Source organism: Seriola dumerili, unplaced genomic scaffold (genome assembly GCF_002260705.1).
Source record: "Seriola dumerili isolate Sdu_G_001 unplaced genomic scaffold, Sdu_1.0 BDQW01000230.1, whole genome shotgun sequence".
Lineage (NCBI taxonomy): Eukaryota > Metazoa > Chordata > Actinopteri > Carangiformes > Carangidae > Seriola > Seriola dumerili.
The window spans coordinates 3,004,581-3,029,544 of record NW_019174485.1 but is presented as its reverse complement, the minus strand read 5'-3'; the positions used below and the strand labels follow the sequence as shown (position 1 = coordinate 3,029,544).

General features: G+C 40.9%; 2 protein-coding genes across 2 annotated transcripts in view; both read right to left on the bottom strand.

Moving 5' to 3' along the window:
* The window catches only part of LOC111229253 (CREB-binding protein-like), a 43,122-nt gene extending 25,795 nt beyond the window's left edge, over nucleotides 1-17,327 (bottom strand). Inside the window, exons 1-2 of the mRNA XM_022755504.1 lie at nucleotides 17,240-17,327; nucleotides 3,190-3,920 (exon numbers count right to left, since the gene is read on the bottom strand). Of these exons, the coding sequence (XP_022611225.1) occupies nucleotides 3,190-3,920; nucleotides 17,240-17,327 (819 nt within the window). The remainder of the gene's footprint in view (nucleotides 1-3,189; nucleotides 3,921-17,239) is intronic.
* A 3,782-nt stretch (nucleotides 17,328-21,109) lies between these two features.
* The window catches only part of LOC111229246 (adenylate cyclase type 9-like), a 38,193-nt gene continuing 34,338 nt past the window's right edge, over nucleotides 21,110-24,964 (bottom strand). The window contains exon 11 of the mRNA XM_022755487.1: nucleotides 21,110-24,925. Coding sequence (XP_022611208.1) covers nucleotides 23,882-24,925 — 1,044 coding nt within the window. The 3' untranslated portion in view covers nucleotides 21,110-23,881. The remainder of the gene's footprint in view (nucleotides 24,926-24,964) is intronic.

The following is a 24,964-nucleotide window of genomic DNA, read 5'->3' as shown; positions in this document are numbered from 1 at the left end:
TTTATGGCAACATTAGATTTACAAGAATTTAGCCTCAGTGTGATTAAGTATTTTGATCTAAGAGGTATTTAATTCACTAGAGCATTTGGGTATTTTAACTAGATTCTTCTTAAATCCCAACTTCAGAGTTATAATGATCAGTTTTTGTTGAAATTGGTTTAGAGGTGTTGATTCGACTATATGATCATTTTGAAAGATGCTGTTTGTGATGGTCTTGTTTGATTAAAAACAGGCAGATAAAATAATATAAAAGGCTAATAATAATAACCTAATACAGTTAAAATATTGGTAATCTGAACAGCAGATCTGTAAAACTGTTTCAACAAAAAACTGAACATTATATACCTCATAAAATGTACCATTTATTGCAGGACTTATGTATTAAAACTTTTAGCCAGGTGTACCATATAAAATGCCAGCTGAGTGTATAAGAGTTTAGCCAAGAGCCATGACTGCATACATTAAGATGTGAGGTGCCAGGGGGATTAAAACCCGTTACTACCATGCTTTACACACTGATCAACTTGCTGCTCTCTCATCCACTGAGCTGCTGAGAGACTAGACCAGACTTTGCCATGCCAGGCCAGGCTGTATCCCCTCAGGCTGTTGACACCGCTCCAACAGACCAGATAAAAAAAGACCCAGCTGAGACGACACTGGCAGCCTTTCAACACAGCTGAGCAGGCGGGCGGACGGATGGACACACACACACACCCACCCCCCCACCCCCCCCTGCTTCGCTCTTCCCATTCAGCCCACTGCTCTGTAACACACTCCACACATCGGCAGGCAGGACAGTTGCCACCTATCATCTCACCGCTCTGCTGCCAGGCCAGACTATTCAGCTGAGCAGCCCTCCCCCCTCCTGCCTCACTGCACTCGCCCTCTGTCATTCTAACTGATTAAGTGGTTTACAATACCTGTCTTCCTCTACGTGACTGACAGGGCAAGCAGACATCCAATAAGCCAGAGAAAGCGAGGGGAGTGTTCACACATATACAATAACAAAGGAGCACGAGGCAGGAAGGAGTGATAGCAGCCTCTCACCAACACAAATGCCCAGAAAGAGATTTACAACCTGCGATTAAAGCACAATAGAGGAAGCCACACACTGGGTCTAGTGGTTTTCTCCTCTAGAGCCGTTGGTGACATGATAATCACAGGAAACTGGCTGAGCTTACAACACACACACAGGCCTAATTCAAAATGCTGACAGTCCCCTCAATGATACTTACACATCAGTTTTTATTATCTTTCTTGTGGTTAAAGCATGTGTACAGCCTCTATTTTAGAATGAATCTCAACACGCATTCACTATCTCTCCAAGTCCCTTCTCAGTAGCTCACAGCATCTGTCTGTGTTGTGGTTACGTAGCGCTTTAGTGTCTTGGCTCTGACACATAGCCAGTAAAATAGATGGCTTCCTACTGATTTCCTGTGAAACCACATTGGTGGCAAGCTTATGTTTAAGCAGCCAACAACATTATGAACTCTATCTCTAACACACACACACACACACACACACACACACACACACACACACACACACACACACACACACACACACACACACACGACTACTTAAGAGTCCCAAGATTAATCTTAACAATGACTGAACAGTTGACAGCCATGTCAATATCAGCTCCTTGCCAAAAGTGAGAGTAGAGCTGCCAAGTGGAGTGTACATTTCATTTCTAACTACTCAGAGTGCTGAGAGAGGGAGAAAAGACTGTGCAGATGAACCAACAGAGCAACCGGCAGATGTATAGACACAGATGCACATACCATAAATGCAAACGGATCAATTTGAAATGTTGGAGGCTTAAATCAAGCTCCTCGTCAATGCTTTCAAGGTTTTGGTTTGCTGCCACAGTGGGTCATTTGAGACAAAGCATGAGCGATGTTATGGTCGGTCATGAAACATCTCCACTCTGATTAACCAATTAAGAGCTACGTAAGCTGACCACTAGCAATTGTCACACTGTCACAACTGCTTTTCAAAAACAAGCAACTATATCCAGACCAAAGCCCTATTCTTAATATGACAGCAACTGAGGTTGCTTGATTCATTGTTGATAATTCATTGGGATTTGCCAGTTTTTCATATATCGGGAGCTGTTGTAGAGACAAAACAAGAAACTCCTAAGTTCAAAGGTGGTGACCTGACCATATGATTGTCAGAGGAAACACATAGCTGTCTCGACCCTCGTCAGACCAACAGTGAAGTTAGCAGTGACAAGGACCACATTTCACATCCTTTTGCAGAGAACACCAATAAACAAACAAACAGACAAATAATTAATAATAATAATAATATATAAGAAGAAGAAGAAGAAGAATTAAACCCAAAGATCAAAGGTACACTGTACAGATTCTGACCCGTAGTGGTGCTGCTGAGCGATGTTTAATGAGAGGTTGTGATGAATATCAGCTGAATGGTGGTAATGCACCCTAAAGGCAGCAATGTGCCAATAAATTTAGAGAAGAGGAAGGCAAGTCTATGTAAACTGCTTTAAAAAAAATTAAAAGGCCATTAAAATGTTTTTGAGGTAGTTCTGGCTTTTAAGACATGCCATACATATTAGGGAGAAATAAAACATTGTTTGTTTACAGTGGAAACTCCACAGAGTACATTTAATTTCTGCTGTGTCATTGCAGTACAAGAAAAACAGCATCTCCACAGTCATGACGTCATGCTAGCCAATCATATTAAAGCAAATTATTGTTTTCCCACACTGTCCACTAATGATGATTTCATTCCAAAATAAGCGCATGCAAAGTAAACTGATCCAGGATTGACAAATTAAGCCTCCACTTGAGTTAAAAGTTTACTTAATGACAATCAACAACATCATTTTGATTGTAACTTGTTAATGTGGATCAGATCTGGTCAGTCTGCATCATGGGGAAGAACGAGCCTCAGAGCACCAACACAGAAACTCATCAGCATCAACCAGCTTATTACGTTTGTCTGTCCGGAGTCTGAATGCATCACATTCATTTGTGTCAAATGTTAAAATGGTTTCCACCCATGATCCAATCTACAAGTCCCATGAATGACAAATGAATAATTCTATAAAAATGATAGTTGCAGATATACATTTCATATTCTCCTCAATATATTGTAGTCCTAAAATGTGCATGCACTATACTGAAAATAACAGGGATGGAAAATAACGCTGTGACTCACCTTGTTCATGTTGCCTGCCTGTTGGGCTGCACTGAGGGTGGCATGAGCTCCCATCTGCTGCCCTCCCTGGGTGAGTGTCTCTGCCAAAGCACTACCTGCTCCTCCTGGTCCTGGTGCGGCTCCCTGCATTGTCTGCCCCTGATACTGCATGCCCGCTACTCCAGCTCCCCGTCCTCTCCCAGCCCCAGGTCCAAGACCACCATTCATCACCTGCCCAGGTTGAGGCTGCCCTCCCTGGGTCAGTAGCCCAGCATGGCCTTGGCTATTGTTAATCATAGCCTGGTTGAAGCCTGCTGTGTTCAGGCCCATTGTTGCAGTATTATTGTTGTTGTTCTGTCCTGCTATTCCAGTTGGTGTTCCTGCTTTTTGGGCCTGGGGAGACGGGTGGTTGTTGGGAGAGCCTTGGCCAAGGGGGCTCTTACCCAGCGGGTTGCCCAGCTGAGGCCCCAAACTGCCTGGTTGAGGGCTAGCTGAGTTCAGCCCTGCGCCTGCGATACTGGAGGTGCTACCGGCTCGAAGGAGCTCTGAGAGCTGCTTGTGCTTGGCGGCTGCATCTGGGACGACAGGGGCACCACCACCAAGGCCCGCAGGGGCACCACCTGGCCCACCAGCTCCAGGTGCTGCTCCACCATTTGAAGGCATTCCACCCATTAGGCTTAGATCTCCACCATTAGGGATCAATTCATCTGGAAGGTCATTCTCTAAATCATCCCAGGATAGTGATCCCAGATCTAGGAGGGAAGAGGGAGGTGAGAAAAATAAGTTTAATATTACTACAGTTCAGAGAAGTTTGTTGGTGGTTTCAAGGGTGCCACACTGAAAATCTTGCATGTAAGCATCAGTAAGTAAGGAATATTCACTATCCTAAGCCACACTGCTTTTGTGGTCCCTCAAATAAGCCTGTTCAAGACGCATTTACTGCTAAGTAAATACAGCCACACATGACTGTAGGTGTCAAATCAAACAAATATCCCCCTTACTCCACAGCTGACCCTCCTTCTAATTCCAAATGTTCACAAACACTCCCAATTATGGGGTATTAAAGAAGCAACATGCTATCTAGTTCTGCACTGTGGCCTTGTCCCTGCAGCACAAGACAGGAACAAGACTCAGTGTGATAATAAGAGCATCGCTACTGGCTGACAAACACAGTGTGACAACAGAGAATCCAGCAGCACTCACGGTTCCTGCTGGGCGGCGGAGGAATATTTGTGTCACACCATCCAGAGGTGTGAGCATAATGCTGAGCGCCTCGGGAGCCACGATTTGTTTGAGATTAAGTGATTAAGACAGCGAGAAAAAATGGGGATGTGTGTGTGCATTAGAGCTGTCCTCGTTCAAGGAAACCACCATTCTGACTAATCAATAAACAGGACTCGGACAAAAAAAGTCAAAAGGAGTTGGCGAAACCATTCTGGTTTTATGTCCTCCACACTGTCTCAACCATTGGTTCTACAGTACCGTTGAGTGCTGCACTCTGTGTATGAAGTGTGTTATTGGTGTTTTTTTTTTCTAGAGCATCAGTGTTACTTTCAAAACTGTGCTGCATTGTGTGTACTGTGAGCAACTGTGAGCATATCCTGGGAGGTATGCAGGGCACAGGTGGTTTCCAATATGAAAGGAGTGACAGTAAAAGCTGTTGTCAGTAATCACCTTCCTGACATGGCAGATGTATTGGTTACTGTTTGACCACCACTCTCTAGAAAAACAATCCCTTGTAAAAATTATTAGAATTCATCAACACTGAGAAATTGTAAATCAACTGCAAATACTTTAAATTAGTAAGATACTGTACTGAACACTAGTGTTTAGACACACACAGATTACATAATTTACCCACACCGGCTCCATTGTCTTTTTTCATTTTCTTTAATTGACATGAAACCCATCTGATTTGATATGTTAAATACTAGTTGTCAATACTTCTTCAGATGCTACAATTACAAAACTGAATGTGTCTACTCTGTGCAGCAGTAGAGCAGAGTTGCATCACACAGAAGCACAATCTTACCACGTGACAAAAGGAGAGCTGACCGACAGGACAGCGGTGGAGGATTTGGTGTCAAAGCAAAAAACAAAAGCACCTATGTGGCAATATTTCAAAATTAAAGCCAATGCCAAATGGGACCCTGATAACAATAAGACAAACTGCGAACTTTGTCTGATGAAGGTGGCAGCATCTGGAGACAACACTTCTAATCTACAGATATTGAGCCGACACATATCTATTCTTGTTAAATGCCAGTGTTGTCACAAGTTTATTACCCAGTGGGAAAATTCCCACACTGTGGCAACGCTAATGTGCAGGACACACTAGCAGGGAATAATCAATACATTTTGACAAATTATAGAATTTTTAGGGAACCTGCTTAGTAATTTGATGGAAAAACTTATATCAATAAAATTTTCTTCCATTAAATAAGCCTCAAGCTAAATTCAAACCAACTTAAGCTGTGAAATACAATCCTCTCATTCTTGTGGGAATGGGAAACCACAGCAAAAAAGTTTAAGTTGGCTCAACATTTTAGCCAGAACGCAATACGACATCCTCTAGCAGGGTGCTGCAGTGGCCAATATTTCTACTGTTTAGCTCGCAGTTGTTGCAAACATAAGATAAAATGATTATAGCATGGTATAATCCTTCAAATTTATAGATCTGTTACTCAAACTGGACTGGATCATATTTCAATTCATGTCTCAACTATATCTGAACAAAAACATCCTGAACAATGCAGTCCTTTGCACCATTTTTGGTCTGAATGACCACTAAAAGTTACATTCGGTTTAGTAGGCTGAAACAATGGTTTTCTCATCCAACAAACCTGTTATTCGAGTTAATTGTGGAGGGATTAACTAATTTTGGACAAAGTTATAGTCATGTTATCATCATGAGTAAAAGAGCAGAGGCCATGATCAACATTCATACTTGAGGCTGGGAGCACCACTGCTCACAGAGGCAACAATTTACTCCTGCTGCACTGCTGAAGGTAGTGTGAGGTGAGGAATGTTACTTTATCCAAGACATATCCTAATCAAATCAAGCTTAATACTTCACATATAATGAACAGGGCCTTGCTCTTATTGCTACAGGTTGGGAAAGGGCAGAACAGAGCAGACAGATACCCTTTTTACACCAAAATTAGCACACATATGCAGGTCTTTTAAAAGCGAGTTAACCCACTAAAAAGGACATTTGAGTTCTTTCACTTCAGACAGACATACAACTGCAAGGAGCAACATCAACACATGCAGTTATGGAGCACACACACACAGACAGGGGAGGGAATATCTTCACAGATTCAAAGAGTGAGCTGCTAGCTGCAGTGCAGACTGATAAAATAGTTTTTCCACATCTCAACCCCGTGTTTGTGCTCCTGTAAGTGTCAGAGCAGAGTAACAAGCTTTGCTTGGTGATGGTGTGTTTTTAAAACTTATTTTGGGACCACCCCAAGTCCAGTACAGTCTCAGAGGAACGTATAGCCACGGTGTTTCTGGTTTAACAGCACCATGCTGGGCGGGTTGCAGGTCTGTTTACTGTGTTGGGGCTCTGAATATCACCTGAGTGTTCGATCTGGTTCGATCCATCTACACCATTTGCCTTTATGCTTAATGATTCCCTTATCGATGCCTTCCATTTAGTTCCATGTACCTCGCAAAACAATTATGTCACGCTTTCGCGAGAGGCAGTCAGCGCGAATGACAACGAAGGAGTCGAGGAAGTGTGGCTAAATTTCACACAAAATGACGCTAATGTCTGTGGCACTAAGATTTCAAGAAATGGTGGAAACACCAGCAACATGCTGAAACAGTTGTTGACGCAGCATGGCATTAAGTATTAGGCGTGCCGTGTGTTTGATGCTCTACGCTGCTGGTCAACGAATGCTTCCCAGTTTAAGCAGAGCAGCGAAGGTACGTATTAATAATGTGTTGGACGCAAACGAGCTGGCACTTTTAAGTGAACGATAGGAGCCAGCTCCTGTCCGAAGGCCGTTGTTTTTCTTCATTTTTTGTAAATTAATACAAAGCAGATCTAAAGAGGCAGACAACACCCTTTCCTCAAGAGACTGAACAACTACAGAGCAGTTATCTATCCTGTTCAATGTTCAGAGACTCATAATAAAATTTGCGTTGTTGACACTGAAAACCTTTACAGGCCTACTTTTTTCCAATAAATAAAAAAATCCACAGGAATCGATAAGGGAATCAATAAAGAATCGGATCAATAAGCAGAATTGATAATGGCATTGGTATCAATAAAATCTTATCAATTCCAATCCCTACACCTGAGTGTCATGTATGTATCAGTGCTGACTGGAGCTGCAGCTGATAAATACCTGTGATTACTGCAAAGTCATTTGACTTGGGAGTCAATGTTGATCATATCCTTACATATTGACGACAAAAGCCAGATGTTAGGGAGTGCTGTCTGCTACTGCAGGGTGTCTGCATTGATATTCAGTCAGTAACCCGAATTTGATGATGGCACTGGGTCTATGCACTTTCCTGAGTAAACAAAGCCTTCCAGATCTGCCATGCTAGCCCGCTATCTGTCCCTGGCATCAGGCAGGCAGGTGCTCCATGTGGTGGAAGCTTATTTAAGGCTGAAGGAACCATCCGTCTTTTCCTCACTCTCTCCTCTCAGCCCCTCCTCTCTAACCAGCAGAGCACATGGATCCTCTCAGAGCAGCAGCATTCAGTTCAACCACATGTGCTCAGGCCTGGCCCCGCATTCATTTCTGAACACACACACACACACACACACACACACACACTTTCTCTCTCTCTCTCTCTCTCTCTCTCTCTCTCTCTCTCTCTCTCTGTGCGACCTTGCCCCCAGGCTCCTTGGCTGGAGACCAACGATGCAAAGTAATGTTTTGGTTAGGTAGCGCCACATGCAGTCAGGGGAGCCCCAACCATGAAAGGAGGGGGAGGGGAGACTTCTTGCAGCGGCCTTTTTTTCCCCCCTTTCCCTGCTTACATTTACTTCCTATTAATGCTTCCTTCTTATGCTCTTTTACTTAATTATCCTTCCTTAGCTGACTGATTGCCACAATGCTCTCTACTTTTTTCTGTTATATCCCCTGTGGCTCCTGTCTGGGAGTTGGTGGCTATAAATACCCGCAAAAGCAGCCCCAGCAGGGGTCCAGACTGGGGCTGTCTGTCATCTTGCCTTAGGGCTGAGTGTCTGGACTTCGAGGGACAGGTGCAGCATGGCTGCTGGCAGCCTTTCACATACTGTTCAGTATCACAGCAGTGAGAGAAAGAAAGCCACTTTGAGCAGGGAAAGTAACCTAGCCTCGGTTTTTCAACTATACTTTAAGGTTCCTTAGAGTGGGTAATAACACTCTTGAGAAGGTTTACCAATTTAAGAAATGTGACAATGGAAGGAAGTGTGGAGCAAAGATCTGACAAAGGCTATTCAGCTATGGCTGGATGGATACATTTTTAACTGAAGCATGGAGGGTTTCACTGAAAAAATGAATTTCCATATGACTGAAACGGATAAGCTAATAAGCTATCCAACTTCAGGTTTAGGCCCTTTACACCGGCCAGTCAGGCCAATCATGTAAGACTTGACACTACCGCCAACAAATGTGCCAGCTGAGCAGCATGCAAACCACAGCACCTTTGTTTACATTCCAGCTAGCAAGTGTACACCAATTCCAAACCATCAGATATGAAAGATTCATCACTTCTGGATTCGATTGACTGACTGAAATTTGTAAGTTAACCAGTCCCTGTATGGTTTAGTTGATCAATCAATTAATGGACAAATCAACTACTTTTAAAACTATGTTATAAATCGTGTTTTAATTTATTTATTTACTTGTGTGAAATAAAGAGGGTAGAAAAGGGTAACCTTTTCAAAAACGGTCAATGGTCGTTGCTGTTAATGAGTAATTTTTGCAGTGTGAGCCTCTCTTCCTGAAATTTTCTCAAGAAAATGGGTATGAGCAGAAGAGGGAGAGACTGGGCACAGCATGTGGGGCCCACTCTCTTCCTACTGAATGTGATACCTTTTTTAAAACAAAATTATCACTCTGGGGGATAATTTTCAATGAACAGCAGTATCGCCAACTGAAAACCACCAGCTCATTGTCACTACTGGAAAGAAAATTCAGCCAGGTTTCTCCATATTATTGAGTTTAGCTATGGGATGGCAGTGCTAGTCCAAGTCTTTGGTCCACAGTGAAAAATCAACACTTTGATTACCAAAAACCTTGGAACAGACATTCATGTTACCCAGGGGATGAATCCTACTAGGATGCAGCAGCTTTTTATTTACCACCACCAGCAGGACAAGCCTTTAACTTTTGTCTAAAATATGAACTAACTATCAATCCAGTCCCATCAGCCTGTTTGACGGTATTGCCATTATGCCAAAAGGTAGCATGTTACACTATCACAATAAATGTCAATGTGTTACAGTTCTAACTGCGTGCACGGTAACACGGTAACCTAATGAATTTTATCATACTAACATGCAAAACAGCAGCGCTAAATCCAGGCAAGTTAATATGCTCATGTTAGCATGTTGGCACATGAGCATCCAGCTCAACACAGACCTACGCCTAGATAAAGGTGCAGTTTAAAGTACACCTGAAGTTCGATATGTGTACCTTAAAGAAAATGAAGATCTGAATCTAACGAGCTTAGTCTGAGATGCCCTGAAGTGGTCACTGAATTTTTTTTATTTAGGGCTCAAATAAAATTATATATTATTTCCACCAAAGTGGAAAAATAGTATCTCAACTTTTATTATCTATTAACAATTTTGTTTCATGTGTATTATTACAGTGTGTAATTGTTACATGTGCCTCATGGGGCAACTTGGCTAACTACAGACTCCTGTTGGTAATGGACAGGTTACAGTGATGTCAGTGTTGGCATAACTATACAAAATAGGTCCTGGAGTAGCCTGAGAAAACCAAGCAGGCTTAAAAAAACAAATTGCCAACCAGACAGAAATTCTTAACTCTGTCCTAGTTAACAGCAAACTTAAGAACATCTTAGTTTCTCCACAGACTATCATTCAGCCAAAACCTACATCAGATACAAGTTTGGTCTCGACCCTTATCTAACTTATATTATATTGATAAGATAATACAAAAAACAGATGCTTGTTTTTATATTTTGATTTGTTTGATTGTAGTAAAGCAAAGATGCATATTTATCACAGCACTGTAGGCTAATCATGATTGATGACATCATTAAATCCAGTAGCTCCAGCTACGGTCCAACATTGGGGCAGAGGATTGTCAGTGTGCATCTGTTGCACTAGAGAAGCCTGGACAGGAATCAGACTTTCATCTCTTCCACAAAGTAACAGAACACTGAAATTTAAATTCAATTTCAACCAACACTTTAGAGGTATAGTAACCCTAACAGACCTTTGCTTTTATCTAGGTCTTTTCACATTGCTAGATGACACTTACTGACATATAATCATTAACTGAAACAGCAGGATGCTGTGCGCTTTGGGGTTCACTTGCTCCCAACACTGTGTGTTATGAGACTTTCCAGTGTTTTTAATGGAAATCAACAACTTTTGACCGCTAATGTATCCAGAGCAAACAAACAAAATGATCACAAATGATAATGAAGGATTTACATAACATTTTATATAACAAAATATTTACTCCTGATTCCTTCAGATTGGCACAGGACATCCCTATTACTGCCTTTAGACATAAGGTGCCCACTTCACTTTAGTCTCCTGAATTCGAGACAACCAACCCCCTGACTGATGATGATCCACCAACAGCAGAGAAAGATTATTACTGATTGAGAAAGGTATGCAAAGTCACTGCAAACTGCAGCTACTGTGCTATGATAAAGTTATTACACCTCCTCAGATTTTTAACATTTGTTGCGTTTAAAATGATCTAAATATGGAAATATTATTTATTATCATCATTAACAAACATTTGTGACATTTGTGCATTTGTAAAAGAAGTAATTAATTAGTATTGAAATTTGTGCAATGCAACTAAAACTAATAAAATGGTGCCTACAGATGTATGTAAACAACCCTTGTGAAGCACATACCTGTAGTAACTGGGTTGTTTTTAACAAGACAAAAGTGATATTTTGCACAACTTGATGATGTAAATTTTGTAAATTGCCTTTGCCCGTGAGAGTCAAAAACGACCATCTGAATGCAGCCTAGAATTTGTTACTCCAGACTGTATGTGCCGACATCCAGCGCAGTAAAACTCACTTTAGTGTTACTGCAGCGGTTTTCTTTTCTACATAACTCTGTATTAAACCTGCAATAACTGATTTTTTTGGCGAGTTTTTACTTGTGCTGTTCAGAGGCATGGCGTGGCGTGTGACAGATGTGTATGCAGAGACTATCACAGTTTAGAGGGGGAGAGTGTAACCCAGGTTATTTTCTGTATGTATTCAGTGTCTATTAAAATCTACACAAATGACTGAAGTTGCACTTTAATATGGGGAATGAAGTATCCCTTCACATTGTGCCATAAAAATAATAATCACAAACTAGCACTGGTTAAACAAGGCTCATAGTGAAGGAAATTTAACTGATTTGCCTGAGTCAGGACGAAGCCACTAACTAGCGAAGCAGATTTTCATCTTTACCATATCCATACCCTTATTGTTTTTTAAATGATCATTTTCAAAAAACAATAAAGACCAGGATTAATGATGATTTCTATCTTAAATACAACTTAATACTGTTTCTAGAGCAGCAGCAACAACATACAGCAGACAAAACAGTTTTCTAAATGCTTGTTTAACAGGTGGTTTGTAAGTAATCTTCGAGTTATCTTCACTTCACCTGCTTCACTGTGTCCACGGCGGCATCTCTACTCTGCTGTTTACTCTGTCTGCGTGTGTGTTTGTGTGTGTGTGTGTGTGTGTGTGTGTGTGTAGATGTAGAGAGATAGTAGTGTAGTGTGTGTGTGTGTGTGTGTGTGTGTGTGTGTGTGTGTAGCATACACCAAGTATACAGCCCTGCCTCGGGTAGAGAGCAGAGCAGAGGACAGAGAAGCAGTGCAACCATAAATGATGAAATAGAAAATCAATGTGGCCATCAATGTTGATACTGTGGTGGGCCGCCACAAATAAATTATTGTATGGGAAACACTGTATTATGAAGTTGATATAGCCAACTGTTGCTTATTTACACATCCATTACCATTCATTTAGAGTTAAGTTGCTGGCCACCAAGTGAAAGTAAGACGAACATTCACTCTGTGAGCTACGTTTTGGGTCTCTACCAAGTTCTGGGGGAAACATCTGGCTCTTTAGAAGCTAAACGCTCCACTATGTTCACAAGCTAGTTGCTAATTGTGTCTGTCTGCTGTTTGATGCTGAGCAGGTAGTGTACAATGGGTCTTAAAAGCTTTCTCACATAAAACAGCTGCCTGCTTTGACCAACAACAACACTGTGATAGTAGTGAGATAATAGTGAGAGTGAACCAAAGCAGTAAAGTTTCGGGCCGTACTGTTAAACAGGGAGCTCTGTAAAGCCGACCAGAGCTGCCGATCCAGCTGATAATTCTCTGTAGGTTCATCATGATGAGTGACCCCTTTCACTTCATCACATTGTTTTAACATTGTAATGTGATACACCGTCATTATGAAAATATCAATCTTAGCTACTTTTACTTGGCTTTTCATAGAGCCAAGCTCCACTTGTATGTCCAAGTAACCAGTGTAGCTCCTCAATCACTCCTACTTTCTGTAGTGACTTTAAGTTCTCCATCTTGATTTTTCCTCAGTTTTCAATTCTCTTGTCACTTTCCTGTCCTTTAAAACCTATGCCACACATTCTCCTCTTTTACAGCTTTTTTGTCTGGACAGCTGAATTATGTATTTCCAGATGAACTTCTTGTAAACCAATTATCTATCCTCATAACACTTTCTTGATTTTGATCTTTACTAGGTTAAACGTCTCATTAATTACTAAGTCAAAGTCAAGTACTGACACATGCTGGAGTGAGCAAGGCCATCCCAATGAAAAATGTGAGGAGGTCTGGTCAAATGGAAATGCAAGAGATTTAATGACCATGCGATGCTTCTTTTCAAGTCTGCTGGATAGAGTTCTGTTCACTAACTAAATGCTTTAGCACAAATCAGAATTACAAAAAGATCTCTTGCCTTTTTCATATTTTAAAGTTTGTGGTGGAAAATTTATTTTTGTAGCATCAACTTTTATAATACAACGGTTTTCACAAACAGAAGCAGAACTTTCTAGGTTGTCTACAAACGCAAAAATGCACTTTTTTCAGCCTCACTCACTTCTCTATATACCTCACAACCAGATGCAGGAGGCTGCAAGTGCAATAAGCGAAAGTAGTAACATTGGCAAATGGAAACAGCCTGCATTGCAACAAGGAAAACAGGCTTAAACACAAGCATAAACACAAAGTAGCAAACTAAACCAGCTAAAAAAGGAGACGCTGTCATAAACACTTTATATAAGGGGGGTTTGAGGGTGGTGACACACCACCCTCCATCTCCCCTCGTCTGCTCCCCCTTCATTTTTTTCAGGGTTTTTCTGGTTGCCCGCAGGCAGACGCATAAATGGCTCCATTAGCGGCTGCGTCATGAGCTTACTGTCTGCCTGCTAGGCATTAAAGATGCCATTTGCGCAGCAGTAAGTGAACAATTGGGTGTTGCGGGGTGAGAGTTCACCGACATGGCTGTGAATGATACATGGAGTTGAACTAAGATCTCAGAAAGCCATGTATCAAATATTCACTAGTTGCATTTTAGCACACTTGTGGTTTTGATCAACATAAAGACAAACTCTGAGTACACTGAGACTCAGCCTACCCACACACAGCCCAACTTTGCCAGAGAAATGGGGTCTATTAACTAAAGACCGTCAGCCTTTCACAGACTATGATTAAAATGTGATCAAAATACAGCAATTCTTAACACATTTTTAGGAAACACCAGCCATTGGCCCAAGCTCAAATGAATCACTACAATGTCAAGACATCTTAATAAAACCTATTCGCACTACAAATGTATTTTCTGGGCAGGGGAGTTGAGGCACCCTGCAGGCTGACAGATGGCCTGAATAGACAGACAGGGGGCACGCGTTTGCTCTCTGCCACAACAATGAAAGGAACCTCCCCAAGCGAACACAAAACTTGACTACGTAAAAACATCACAAGTACACAGCCACTGCAAGCATACATGCTCTACCACACATATAAGTATGCAAGGCACAAACACTCCCCATAAAATGTGCTACATTATTCCTCAAAATGGGACGAACAACTCAAACCAGGCTCTATTGCAAAAGGCAAAGGCCAAATGTCAGGGCAAAAGGGGTGCTGCTCACAAAGCTCCAGGCATGACAGTCGTCAAAGAGTGAAAGTCAACTCTTTATCTACAGTAATTTACAGCTGATGATAATGTTGCCCAGTGCTGTCCCATGGGGTCCGTTAAGTCCCTATTGCAACTGGCGAAAACTATAAAGAGAAGGCAGGCAGGTTTAATGATTGATCACTGCAGACATGTGGTGCCTTTGCCATGTGTGATGGGCGTTGGTATTCATTGTTGTTGTGACTGCTGTTTTTGTTCAAAGGCTGTCCAGCTTATTATTTCTCTTGCAGACTAGAGAAAATTAAACTCACTGAAGAACATGTGCCATTTGATGCATGTGATACTCTAGAAAACCATTAGCTTAGCTACAGGTACATATTAAAACATACATCTTACTCTGTGCATTACGCACAACAGGAGTTCTACAGCCTTACAGCTTTACTTACATACTTTATTGGCCCAAGTATAAAACTTTTTTGTAATAATAATGGTCCCATTACATTTGCAGACTACTTTAAGCACTCACTACAACCGGCTTAGTAAGTACCAGCTCATGTTCCAGCGTTTAGTTCAAGCTCTATTACTCTTTTTTTTTTTTACCAGTAGGGGGCTTAACATTTTTAAACTCAGTTGACCAACAAACAGCCAGTATATATTAGTGGCATATAAAGTTTTTACAGTTACTGCGTTACAAAATAAATGCTCTGGTCATTTTTACATTTATTTGTATTGATGTTGGTCTTTATGTTCCCTTTTAATTTTCACTAACTCCTGACAAAACTTTACCTGATAGATGTTTGACTTTGTTGTTTAGTGCTGGACACAGAGTGTGCAGTGGTTTTCCCAATGGTTTTTTGTAGAAACAGTTGTCTACAGCGTTTAATGAGACCACCTCACACTTAACCATATAGTAAATATGTAGGCAGCAAACCAAAACATTGATCCATGAGAGGCTAAAAGTTAAGTCTCTGGGATTTTTACTGCACTGGTTGTAATATGAGTTTCTTATGCCTTAATTTAGTAAGCAAAGGTTTCCACCCCTTTATCTAAAGTAGTTAGTCTGCTTTTGTAAATGAGTCCCAAAAGTATCTATTGGCCTACAGGACTTGTGTGCTGGCTAATGTTACATGTTTTGCTGTCGCAAAGAAAATAAATTCCTAACAGCCTTTTTAACTCAGAAATGTATCAAAGAATCATCTGTCAAGCGGCCATCATATCATCTTATCATATCAGATAATGACAAGCCTGAGGACAAGTGTTAAGAAATATTTTTCCTCAAACCAGCCGCCTCCAAGGGCTTGGCAGGAGTGTGTGTAAGTATGTGACAAAGTTTGTAATGTTTACTACACAAGTAACAACCTCATTTGGTTATTTTAAGTTGTATTAAGTTACTTTATACTCACTCAAATTGAAGAACACATGTCAAATTTGTTTGATAGAGTATGACAGCATACCACGTTATAGTCTTATTTATCTTTAAAAATGTATTTATGCTGACAAGGTGTTCCAAAAAGGGGATTTGTCTTATAATCAGGTGTCCATGTTTCTACAAAGAGAAATGTCACATAAGAACCTTGCACAAAGTGTAACACAATCAGCAAGAACTTTGGCAAATAAAATATTTACTGCACAATCAAAGGCAGTCCAGTGGCATGCAGAATGGTGTGTGGGTTCATGTGATTGCTAAGAGTTGCTGTGGCCATACAGTTAATGGAGTTTGTGTTCTGTTAATTCATGTTTTTACACTTGGCAGCTGAATGAAGCACCAGTGTCAAAGATTGTTAGCAACCTTTTTCCCTCCTCTCACTGGCAACTGAGGCCTGATCAACATACTAGACAGACCTGAACACTGAACACATAAATAAAATCTAATATCTCCTCTAAAGAATGGAACCACTTTAGCAGGGTCTGTCTGGAAATTTGATTAGCTACATTAGATGCAGATGTCTGATGCACAGTATGCAATGAATAGGCATATGACTTTAAAACGGGTGTGATGATTTTGTAGCCACCTTTACAATATTTGAGTATGTGAGATAATCTTAGTCTAACATATCTCTGTCTTCATCATGACCTGCTGTTAAGTATGTGTCAAGACTACCACTAAGGACACCAGAGTGTTGCTATGCACCTACATCTCTGCTGAACAATTATCTCAAACGTTAATACTTCCACCACAGGACTGGTAATTATAAGTCCAGCACATGTAAGACATGCTCTTTGCTAACACGCACATATGCTCAGTTGCCAGTGAGGTACACTTAAGTAAAACTTAGTCTAATGCAACAACGCTGCAAGAGATTCGATTTCTATTAATGCTCAGTTTTTGTTTTGTTTTTTCGCTCAAACTTTTGGCGTTGCTTTCACTGTGTGGTCATTTAGGAGGCTAGTTTACACTACCGTTTGCTGGTTTTGCTGTGAAGTGAATTACGTTATGATTCATGAAGGTAGAATTAGTTGCACGGCTGTTATTAGAGCTGTATTAGACTGGCATTAGAGTGTACAGAGTGAGTCCTAGCAATTACCTGCTTACCACAGAACATAACCACAACACTGCAGCAAATGCAGTAAAATCACAGTAACTACTACCAACAAATAGCTCAGCACACTTGGCTGACCTGATAACTTCAAACTGTGCTGCATGGCTGGTCAGTGGATTTGAAAGCCAACGTCAAACGGCAATATTAGTCTTAATCTGAATGATATGGGTGTTTACATGTACAGACAGTGTTGAGGCCTTTACCTTGTCCATCAGACGCTGACAGGGCAGGTGAATTCAGCTTCGGCCGCTTAGAGTTGGGAGGTCCGACGTCCAGCAGGTTTTCAGCCATAGTTGTTATCTTGTCCGGCTGGTTGCTTAAGATGATAATTATGATTACCTTATGACAGGGAAGTTGTTCTATCAATCCGAACCTTCCCGGTTAGCACATTAGCAAGCTGGCAGCTTGCTAACGTTAACTAACTGGCTAATAGCTAGCTAATTGCCTGCTACCAGCTAAGTTAACTGTTAGCGTTAGCTACTCCTTGCTGCGAGAGTCAGTGTCTTTCAAAAGAGATGCAATAGCGCCCCGCTTCGCCACCGCCATTCACCCCATGATAATCCAACACCCAACACCCACATTATTATCGTTAAATAACCCAGAATAAAATATTCCCCATGTAAAAATCGAACTTCAAAATGACAATCCGATAAAATCAGGCTGATTGCTGCATTCCGGGGCAAAAGTCGCAATTTCTAGATGTTCAAAGTACCCATTTTGCGTGACGTCAAATTTCTTCATGCAAAAATCGCGCGAAGCTCCACAAAAATGCACAATTGCATAAAAATGCTGTATTTTTGCAAATCACTTCGAAAGTCACGATCTGCTCTCCGCTTGCCCACGGTAAACAATACTGCTCCCGAACGGCGACAGGGGCTGAATCGCCGCACTCTGAAGGGGAAATCAGATATACGGAGCTTTTCTGCCCGACGACCACCGATCCAATTCCCGTTTTTTCTCACAAAATGTCTCCGAGGCGGTGTTAAGACTTCGTTTTCGGGGGAAGGACGCTTTCATATCGCGGTAAGGATGCTCGATTTCTACGTAAAAACCAGTGTTGGACCGAAATCCTAATTCCGAGCCACGACAAGATGGCGGCTGTTGATTCCTTCGATACAAAAAAGTTTTTTTTTCTTTTCCAGATCGGCTGTGGAGGGGGAGGGGCCGCGCAATCACGCCCTACGTGAAAACACCGCTCATCTTAACCGCTGGGGGCGCTACAGCACCGCCAGAGGTACATACAAGTCAGTTAATACATTTTCAGAAATTAATTACTCCATGAACATTGTGTAAATTACATATAAATATTTTTAAATTAATTTCAATGTTAACTTTTTAAATGTTAAATTAAAATTAATTATAATTTTATATAACTATAAAAATCTGCATTTACATTATGGATCAATGTTGCACTGTATTTTATGTAGTAAATAGTAAAATTATTGTTAAATTATATATAACATTAGATATTACATTCAATACAGCTATGGCTCACTTTAAAAGTAGATAACGGTAGTAGGATAACTTTTTAATTTAAAAAGAAGAAGGGTTTACCTAGACTCACATCACACCTCCTTAAATTGAAGTAAAAATTATCATATTTTTAAAATAATATTATGATTTTCTGTATCACAAATTTAAAGCTGAGTATGTCAGAGCTTGTCAGTCCTCCGTGCAGATGTGTACAGCTACAACAAAAATAGAGTCAGTTGGTGGCCATATAGTTCACTGATTTTCTTTTGGATCACATTTTACTGATCTGTGTTATTTTTAGATGTCTACTCTTATCTTTCTTTTACTCTGCTGCTAGAAGTGAATGACTATAGATGTGCAAAGCAAATCATACACTTACGTAGGTTCTGGTAGTGAATATTTAGTGAAATAAACTGTTGATACACACTGTATAAGTCACATTTCAGTCATTAGCTTGCGGACCAAAGACCTCCACCCTCCTGACAGTACTGGAACCATTTGGATATTGGTAAGCCAACCCAACATTGGGCTAAATTGCAATGTGCATATATCCTGGTTTCAGTCCACCCCTCTGATTAAACAAAAAAGGCAATGGCAATTCAATCTGATTATCAAGCTAATGGTTTGACATAAACCTGTCCTCACTTCATACTTCACAGTGCACTCAACTATTTTCTGCTTTGAGATTTATTTCCCTCATACTGAAAAAAAGAATAATAAAATCCATTACACTCACACTTACTCAAATAGACACACATTGAATCAATTTGATAATATGTGTCTCTTTTCATTGTTTTCTGGCAAAATCTGACACATGCACATGTATAAAAAAAATCATATGTGACATAAAATAACTGCATATGTACAAACACTGAGTGCTTTGTGCAAATGTGTACAGATTACGATCATGTGTTGATAAATGATACATGGGTAATGTGCACAAAACATACATAATACATCTCATTCATAAACATAAAACAAATACCTACACAAAGATTTAAAATCAAACAACTCTGTCTATTTTTTGTCCCAGTGTAATTAAAAACACATATGGGTTGAATTTACTAGAAAATTTATAATGAAAACATGTGGAGCTGTCACCATTTAAATGAGTGATTAGGCAATGCTATTTTGCTGTGATGCTTTTAACAAGTGCTAATAAAACACTTTTTGCCTCTTCCTTATTTTTCTGTCACTGAGCAGAATCACACTTCGTCAACAAAATGGAATGACTGAATGCCTAAAACTTTTCCTCAGCTGTATTCTTGATTGCATTTTTTTGATTGGCGCGCTGGACTTGTAGGGACACTTCTTTCCCTCTGCCAGAACTAAGAGAAACCTTATCACACACACATCTGTCAATACACTGCCAGAGAGGGATGAAATCCAAACAACTACATAAATGAGCAAAGCTTGGTGATTTGAGGAATCCTGCGTGTTGGCAATACATGCTTAATGTTCAACATAAGTGTAGAAAGAATGATACTGAAATGAAATTAAAGGAGGAGAGTATAGTGGAGAACCAAACTAAAATGTAGTGTAAAAGAAGAAAACCATTCATTCATTCCCATGCAAACAAGATCACGTTCACTTCTCCCCCAACTGTATCACAGATCACAGAGCCAGCAGTGTTCACTTTAATATTTTATTTATACGTGTACAGATGTGCGCTATTGGAGAGGTGGTGTGCCCATCAACCTGTGGAGTCCCACACCTCCTATTGATGGTTTCAGATATGAATAGCCACAGTGACAATGGCGTGTGGGCTAAAAAAAACAACCTCCCTTCATAATTGATACCTGATAGTCTCATTTGTTTCCATAACTTTCTGTGCTATGGTTTATTAGGTTTGGCAAACACGAGTATTGACAATGAGAATTGCAAGAGTACAAGGAGAGGTGCTTGTTAGAAAATATTCTAAAAGCAATGAAAAAGATTTTGGCCAACAAAGCAGATCTCATGTCGTTTTTTACTAAAACAGCTCCTCAAGAAACTTCTTTGGATTTTCAGGGTATTTATGCTACGCTACGGTTATCACGATTATTTGATACAAATAATCACAGCTCACATATTCCTAATTTAAAAGGCACTGGTTGTGTATGTTTGGAAATTCTTTTTATGCTACAGATGTAGACAGCTACATAAATAGAGATGGTTCTTCTTTTTTCATGCCATCTGTGTATCTATGTGTGGCCGTAGTTTCTCAAGGCAAGATTCTTTAGCCCAAATGTTGACCTGACATTAAAAGATGTGGTGGGGATATGTGTTTGCAGGATCATTATACATTTATATATTTTCTTTTCTCTCTTTCAAAGAATGCAGCTTTGTGCATGAAATTAGTCTTCAGATAAGGCAGTGACAGAAAAATCACAGTTAAACAGTGGCCATGTGGTGGACTGATTTCCTGATCATATAAGAGCAATGTCTTCTGTGTTATTGGCTTGGAACTTAAATACCGCTCACACACGCGCACACACACACACGCACACCCACACACACACACACACACGCACACCCACACACACACACACACACGCACACCCACACACACACACACACACGCACACCCACACACACACACACACACGCACACCCACACACACACACACACACGCACACCCACACACACACACACACACAAAGTACAAGGGGGAAACAAGTGCTTTCAGGAGTAAAGAAAAGAAGCATGAAGTGACTAAAGAGCAAAGAGAACTAAAGAGGTGCCAGGTATTCAATGGGAACACCACCACATTATTCCAGGCGGCCAGTTAATGACAGGATGAGAAAAATGGAAAAGAGCAAAAAAAAAAAAATAGATGGAATTTGTCAAAAAAAAAAATGCAGCAAAACCTGCACAACGACCATAATTTTGTCAAACATACAATCATAATCTATCCTCATTATGACAACAGCATGATAAAAAAACTTTCTGAAAACCAAAGTACTCAAAAAAATACAGTCATACTTTTAGGCACCACAAAAACAATCAGCTAGTTTAGGTTGCACTGCACCTATAGATCACTCAATTAAAGTGGCACAATTTAAGTATATTGATACAGTAGAGGCTCCCCTCAGTGAAGAGGCCGTGACAGGATCAAAGTTAAAAGTCCCACCCCTTCAACAGCAAAATCACACAGCTAAAGGCAGACAATACTGAACTATTGAATAAATCTAGTGATGGACTGACCAATATTTTGTTTTTTTTTTTATTCTAGCAAATGAAGGCAACAAATGGAAAGCTTTCCACACAGTACTGTAGAAATGGTATATGATCTGTGCTTTTGCTTTAACCAACAGCAATGTGGACCACCCTATCATTTATCAAGAACTACACAGTGATTGTCCCTCACAGTCCCACTTCAAGTGCTACTCCATCCAAAAACTTTTGGGTATCAAACTCTCACCCCAGTGTAGGTTTTAAAGGATAAGTCTGGTGATATTCTGCATTTTTATCTCTTGAAAAGAACTAAATTAACAATGAATTGTTCCTACTTACAAGTATTGTCTAAGTATCCAAACCCTGATATATCTTGTTTCTGTGCCACAGAGCTGCATTGTTGTCCACTGTCAGACTGGGTGACATGTTCCCTCATAGAACAAACATGGACTCTGTTGTTTATTTTAAGTTAATCCCACCTACACTGTCCTGTTGCCCTAAATACTCAATTCTGCACCAAACTGCCACTGAAAACAGTCCCCAACAAATACACTATTTACTGTCCTGGTGGCCTATGTGTTAAGGTGGTGCTGACCACAACATCCCCAGTTCATGTATGACCGGGGACCCTTTTCCATGTCATTCCCCATCTCTCTCTCTCTCTCTCTCTCTCTCTCTCTCTCTCTCTCTCTCCTTATTTATTACCTGTCATCACTTTATCGTCTGCTATAATAATAATTAAAAAAAAAAGTATATAATGCCCCCCAAAAATACTCAAATTTGGGCAGAGAGCCATAGACAGGGGAGGAAAGTCAGAGAGTAATGAGAGATGCGTTTATACACATATTTGTTTTGGTCTTCATGGTATTTTTTGGCAACAACAAAAATATAGTTACTGTCAGCCTGAACCCATAAGGGTGGGTGTAAAAAGGTTTTAGTTTGCTTTTTTATACACTTTTACAGCTTTCAATGTAGCATGTGAGTAAGCTCCAATAGAGTGGTTCTGACCCAATGAAAAAGCAGACTGACACTGGAGCAGAAATACATGTACGGCAGCAGAAAAGTGGATTATAGTGCAGAACTTGTTTCAGAAATTTCTATAGAATCCAATATAACCACCATCAGTCTAAGCTGATCACAGTCACCATATGCATTTTTAGGATAAACCTACATTTTTCCAGCCACCTTTCAGGTCTACATGGGGTGAGTGTTTCTTACTCAAATGTAGAGTATCACTTTAAGTATATTTAAAGTGCCTTCCTGCTTTTGTGATGATCTCACTTTTTAAAACCACCTTTTCTTCCAAATCTGTATTCCCTTATCTGATTTTGTGCTTTTGATTGTACTTGTTGTGAAAGACAAGAACTCTGTTTAAACTCTTAAAAGCTTTCACACGGTAATAACTACCAAATACAAGTGGTCGAGAAAACACTGTGCAAGACCCGTGCTTAAAATGTGCATTTAGCTGCTACTCAAACTAAAATCTATGCAGCCTGCTTTGTAGCATGTCCCCTTTTACTGAGACTCTAGCACAAATGAATAATGTATTAAGCCCTCATGTCAAAGCAGAATACATAAATTAACACTGCTTCATGTGATTCCCTCATTCTCCCCTCAGTTCCCTGCTCAGCCCATCATGCTGCACTGGCACTTATATAGAATCTAAAATGATTTTCCCTTAAGTAAGGTCAAGACTTTGATCAAGTTAAAACAAATGATATGGCACAACAATAATGATTTTTTTAAAGAAATGCTTGCATTGAAAATAAGAGCATGGAGTAAGAAACCACAGCATGTTCCGTAGTCTAAGATTGTTAAAACTTTGTTCAGTATTCATATTTGTTCGTTCACTGTTCTAGTCCTGAAGGCACTTAATAACAAAAATGAATAAGAAAAACATCAACAACAACACCAACAAATCTTCCTTTCCCTATTACCCTCTTTCAGCCTGTTCTCCATTATAAACTGCTGTGCTCAACACAGGTCCAACCCACCCCAGCACTCAGGCAACATTCCCATGAAAGACGTTAGTAGCCATTTTATTAGCCACTGTGGCCACTGTTTGTGTTGGAGTGACAAACTCCCTCTTCTTCATCCATGCCGAAGACACTTGCCTAATGGAAGGGACATCCTGCCCACACCTGCAATCAGTCCTGGAGAGGCAGTAGCTGGGGGCAGCAGGGGGACAGAAGACTGGGGAAGGGGAGAGGAGGGATCAGAGACGAGCATAAAACTCCTCGTTGAGTTGCGTTAGCTCATTGGCCTCCTCTTCATCCTCCTCCTCTTGAAGTGCGAGAGGAGCAGGCTGAACCTGGGAGGCCACTTGTACAGCACTAGGTTCTGGGCCTAGTTCAGAGCAGGGAGGGGTGTGAATGTCTGTGGCAGGGGACTGCCTGTGGAGGTGTGGAGCGTCCCTATATCCTTCCTCCCTCACCTCTGTGGACTTCACTAGGACAGACTCAGGCCCTGCTCCTGAAGGCCTTACAGCGCTTTGGGGTTGAGGAGGGAGTGTGGAAAAAGAGAGGGAAGGAAGAGTAGAAGAAGAGGAAGAAGGAGGAAGAACTGCTGCTTGGGCAACAGATCCTGAAGTCTTATTGGCCGAGGGTCCGACTCCGATGGCCTGCTCCGTGCGATCTTGACATACACTTTCCCCACTTTTGGGGTACAGAAAGGTCCTCATTTGACCTTTGCCCTTAACATTCACGGTACCTCTATAGTCGAACTCTAAACCCATGGCGTTGAGAACAGCGTGGCTCTCCTCGCTCACCTGCACCCGGCACTCCACACCAGTGGAGTCCATGCGGCTGGCAATGTTGACCGTGTCTCCCCAAATGTCATAGAGAAGCTTAGTAGTGCCGATCACCCCCGCCGTCAGGGGCCCATGGTTGAATCCAATACGGAGCTTGAAACCAAAACCTAACATGTTCTTGTTGAAATCGTCCAGGACACCCATCATCTCCAGAGCAAAGTTGAAGAGTGCCCTCAGGTGAGCGTGCGGGGAGTCATCGTCATTCTCAGCCAGCTGTCGGACATTCAGTCCTGACGCTGCCATGTAGGTGGCACCGATTGTCTTGATTTTTTCTACACTTTTGAATTCATGTTTGCGAAGGAGCTCGTCAAAGTCTCCAATTAGCTCATTAAGGACACGGTAGCACTCTTTCCCACCCTCGTAGCTCTCTTCATAGAATTCACTGAAGTTTACAATACTGGCAAAGATCACACCCACACTGTCATGGTTCTTGGAATAGCTCTGGGTAACCTGACGAAACAAACACAAGACAAAGATGAGCTAATGTTG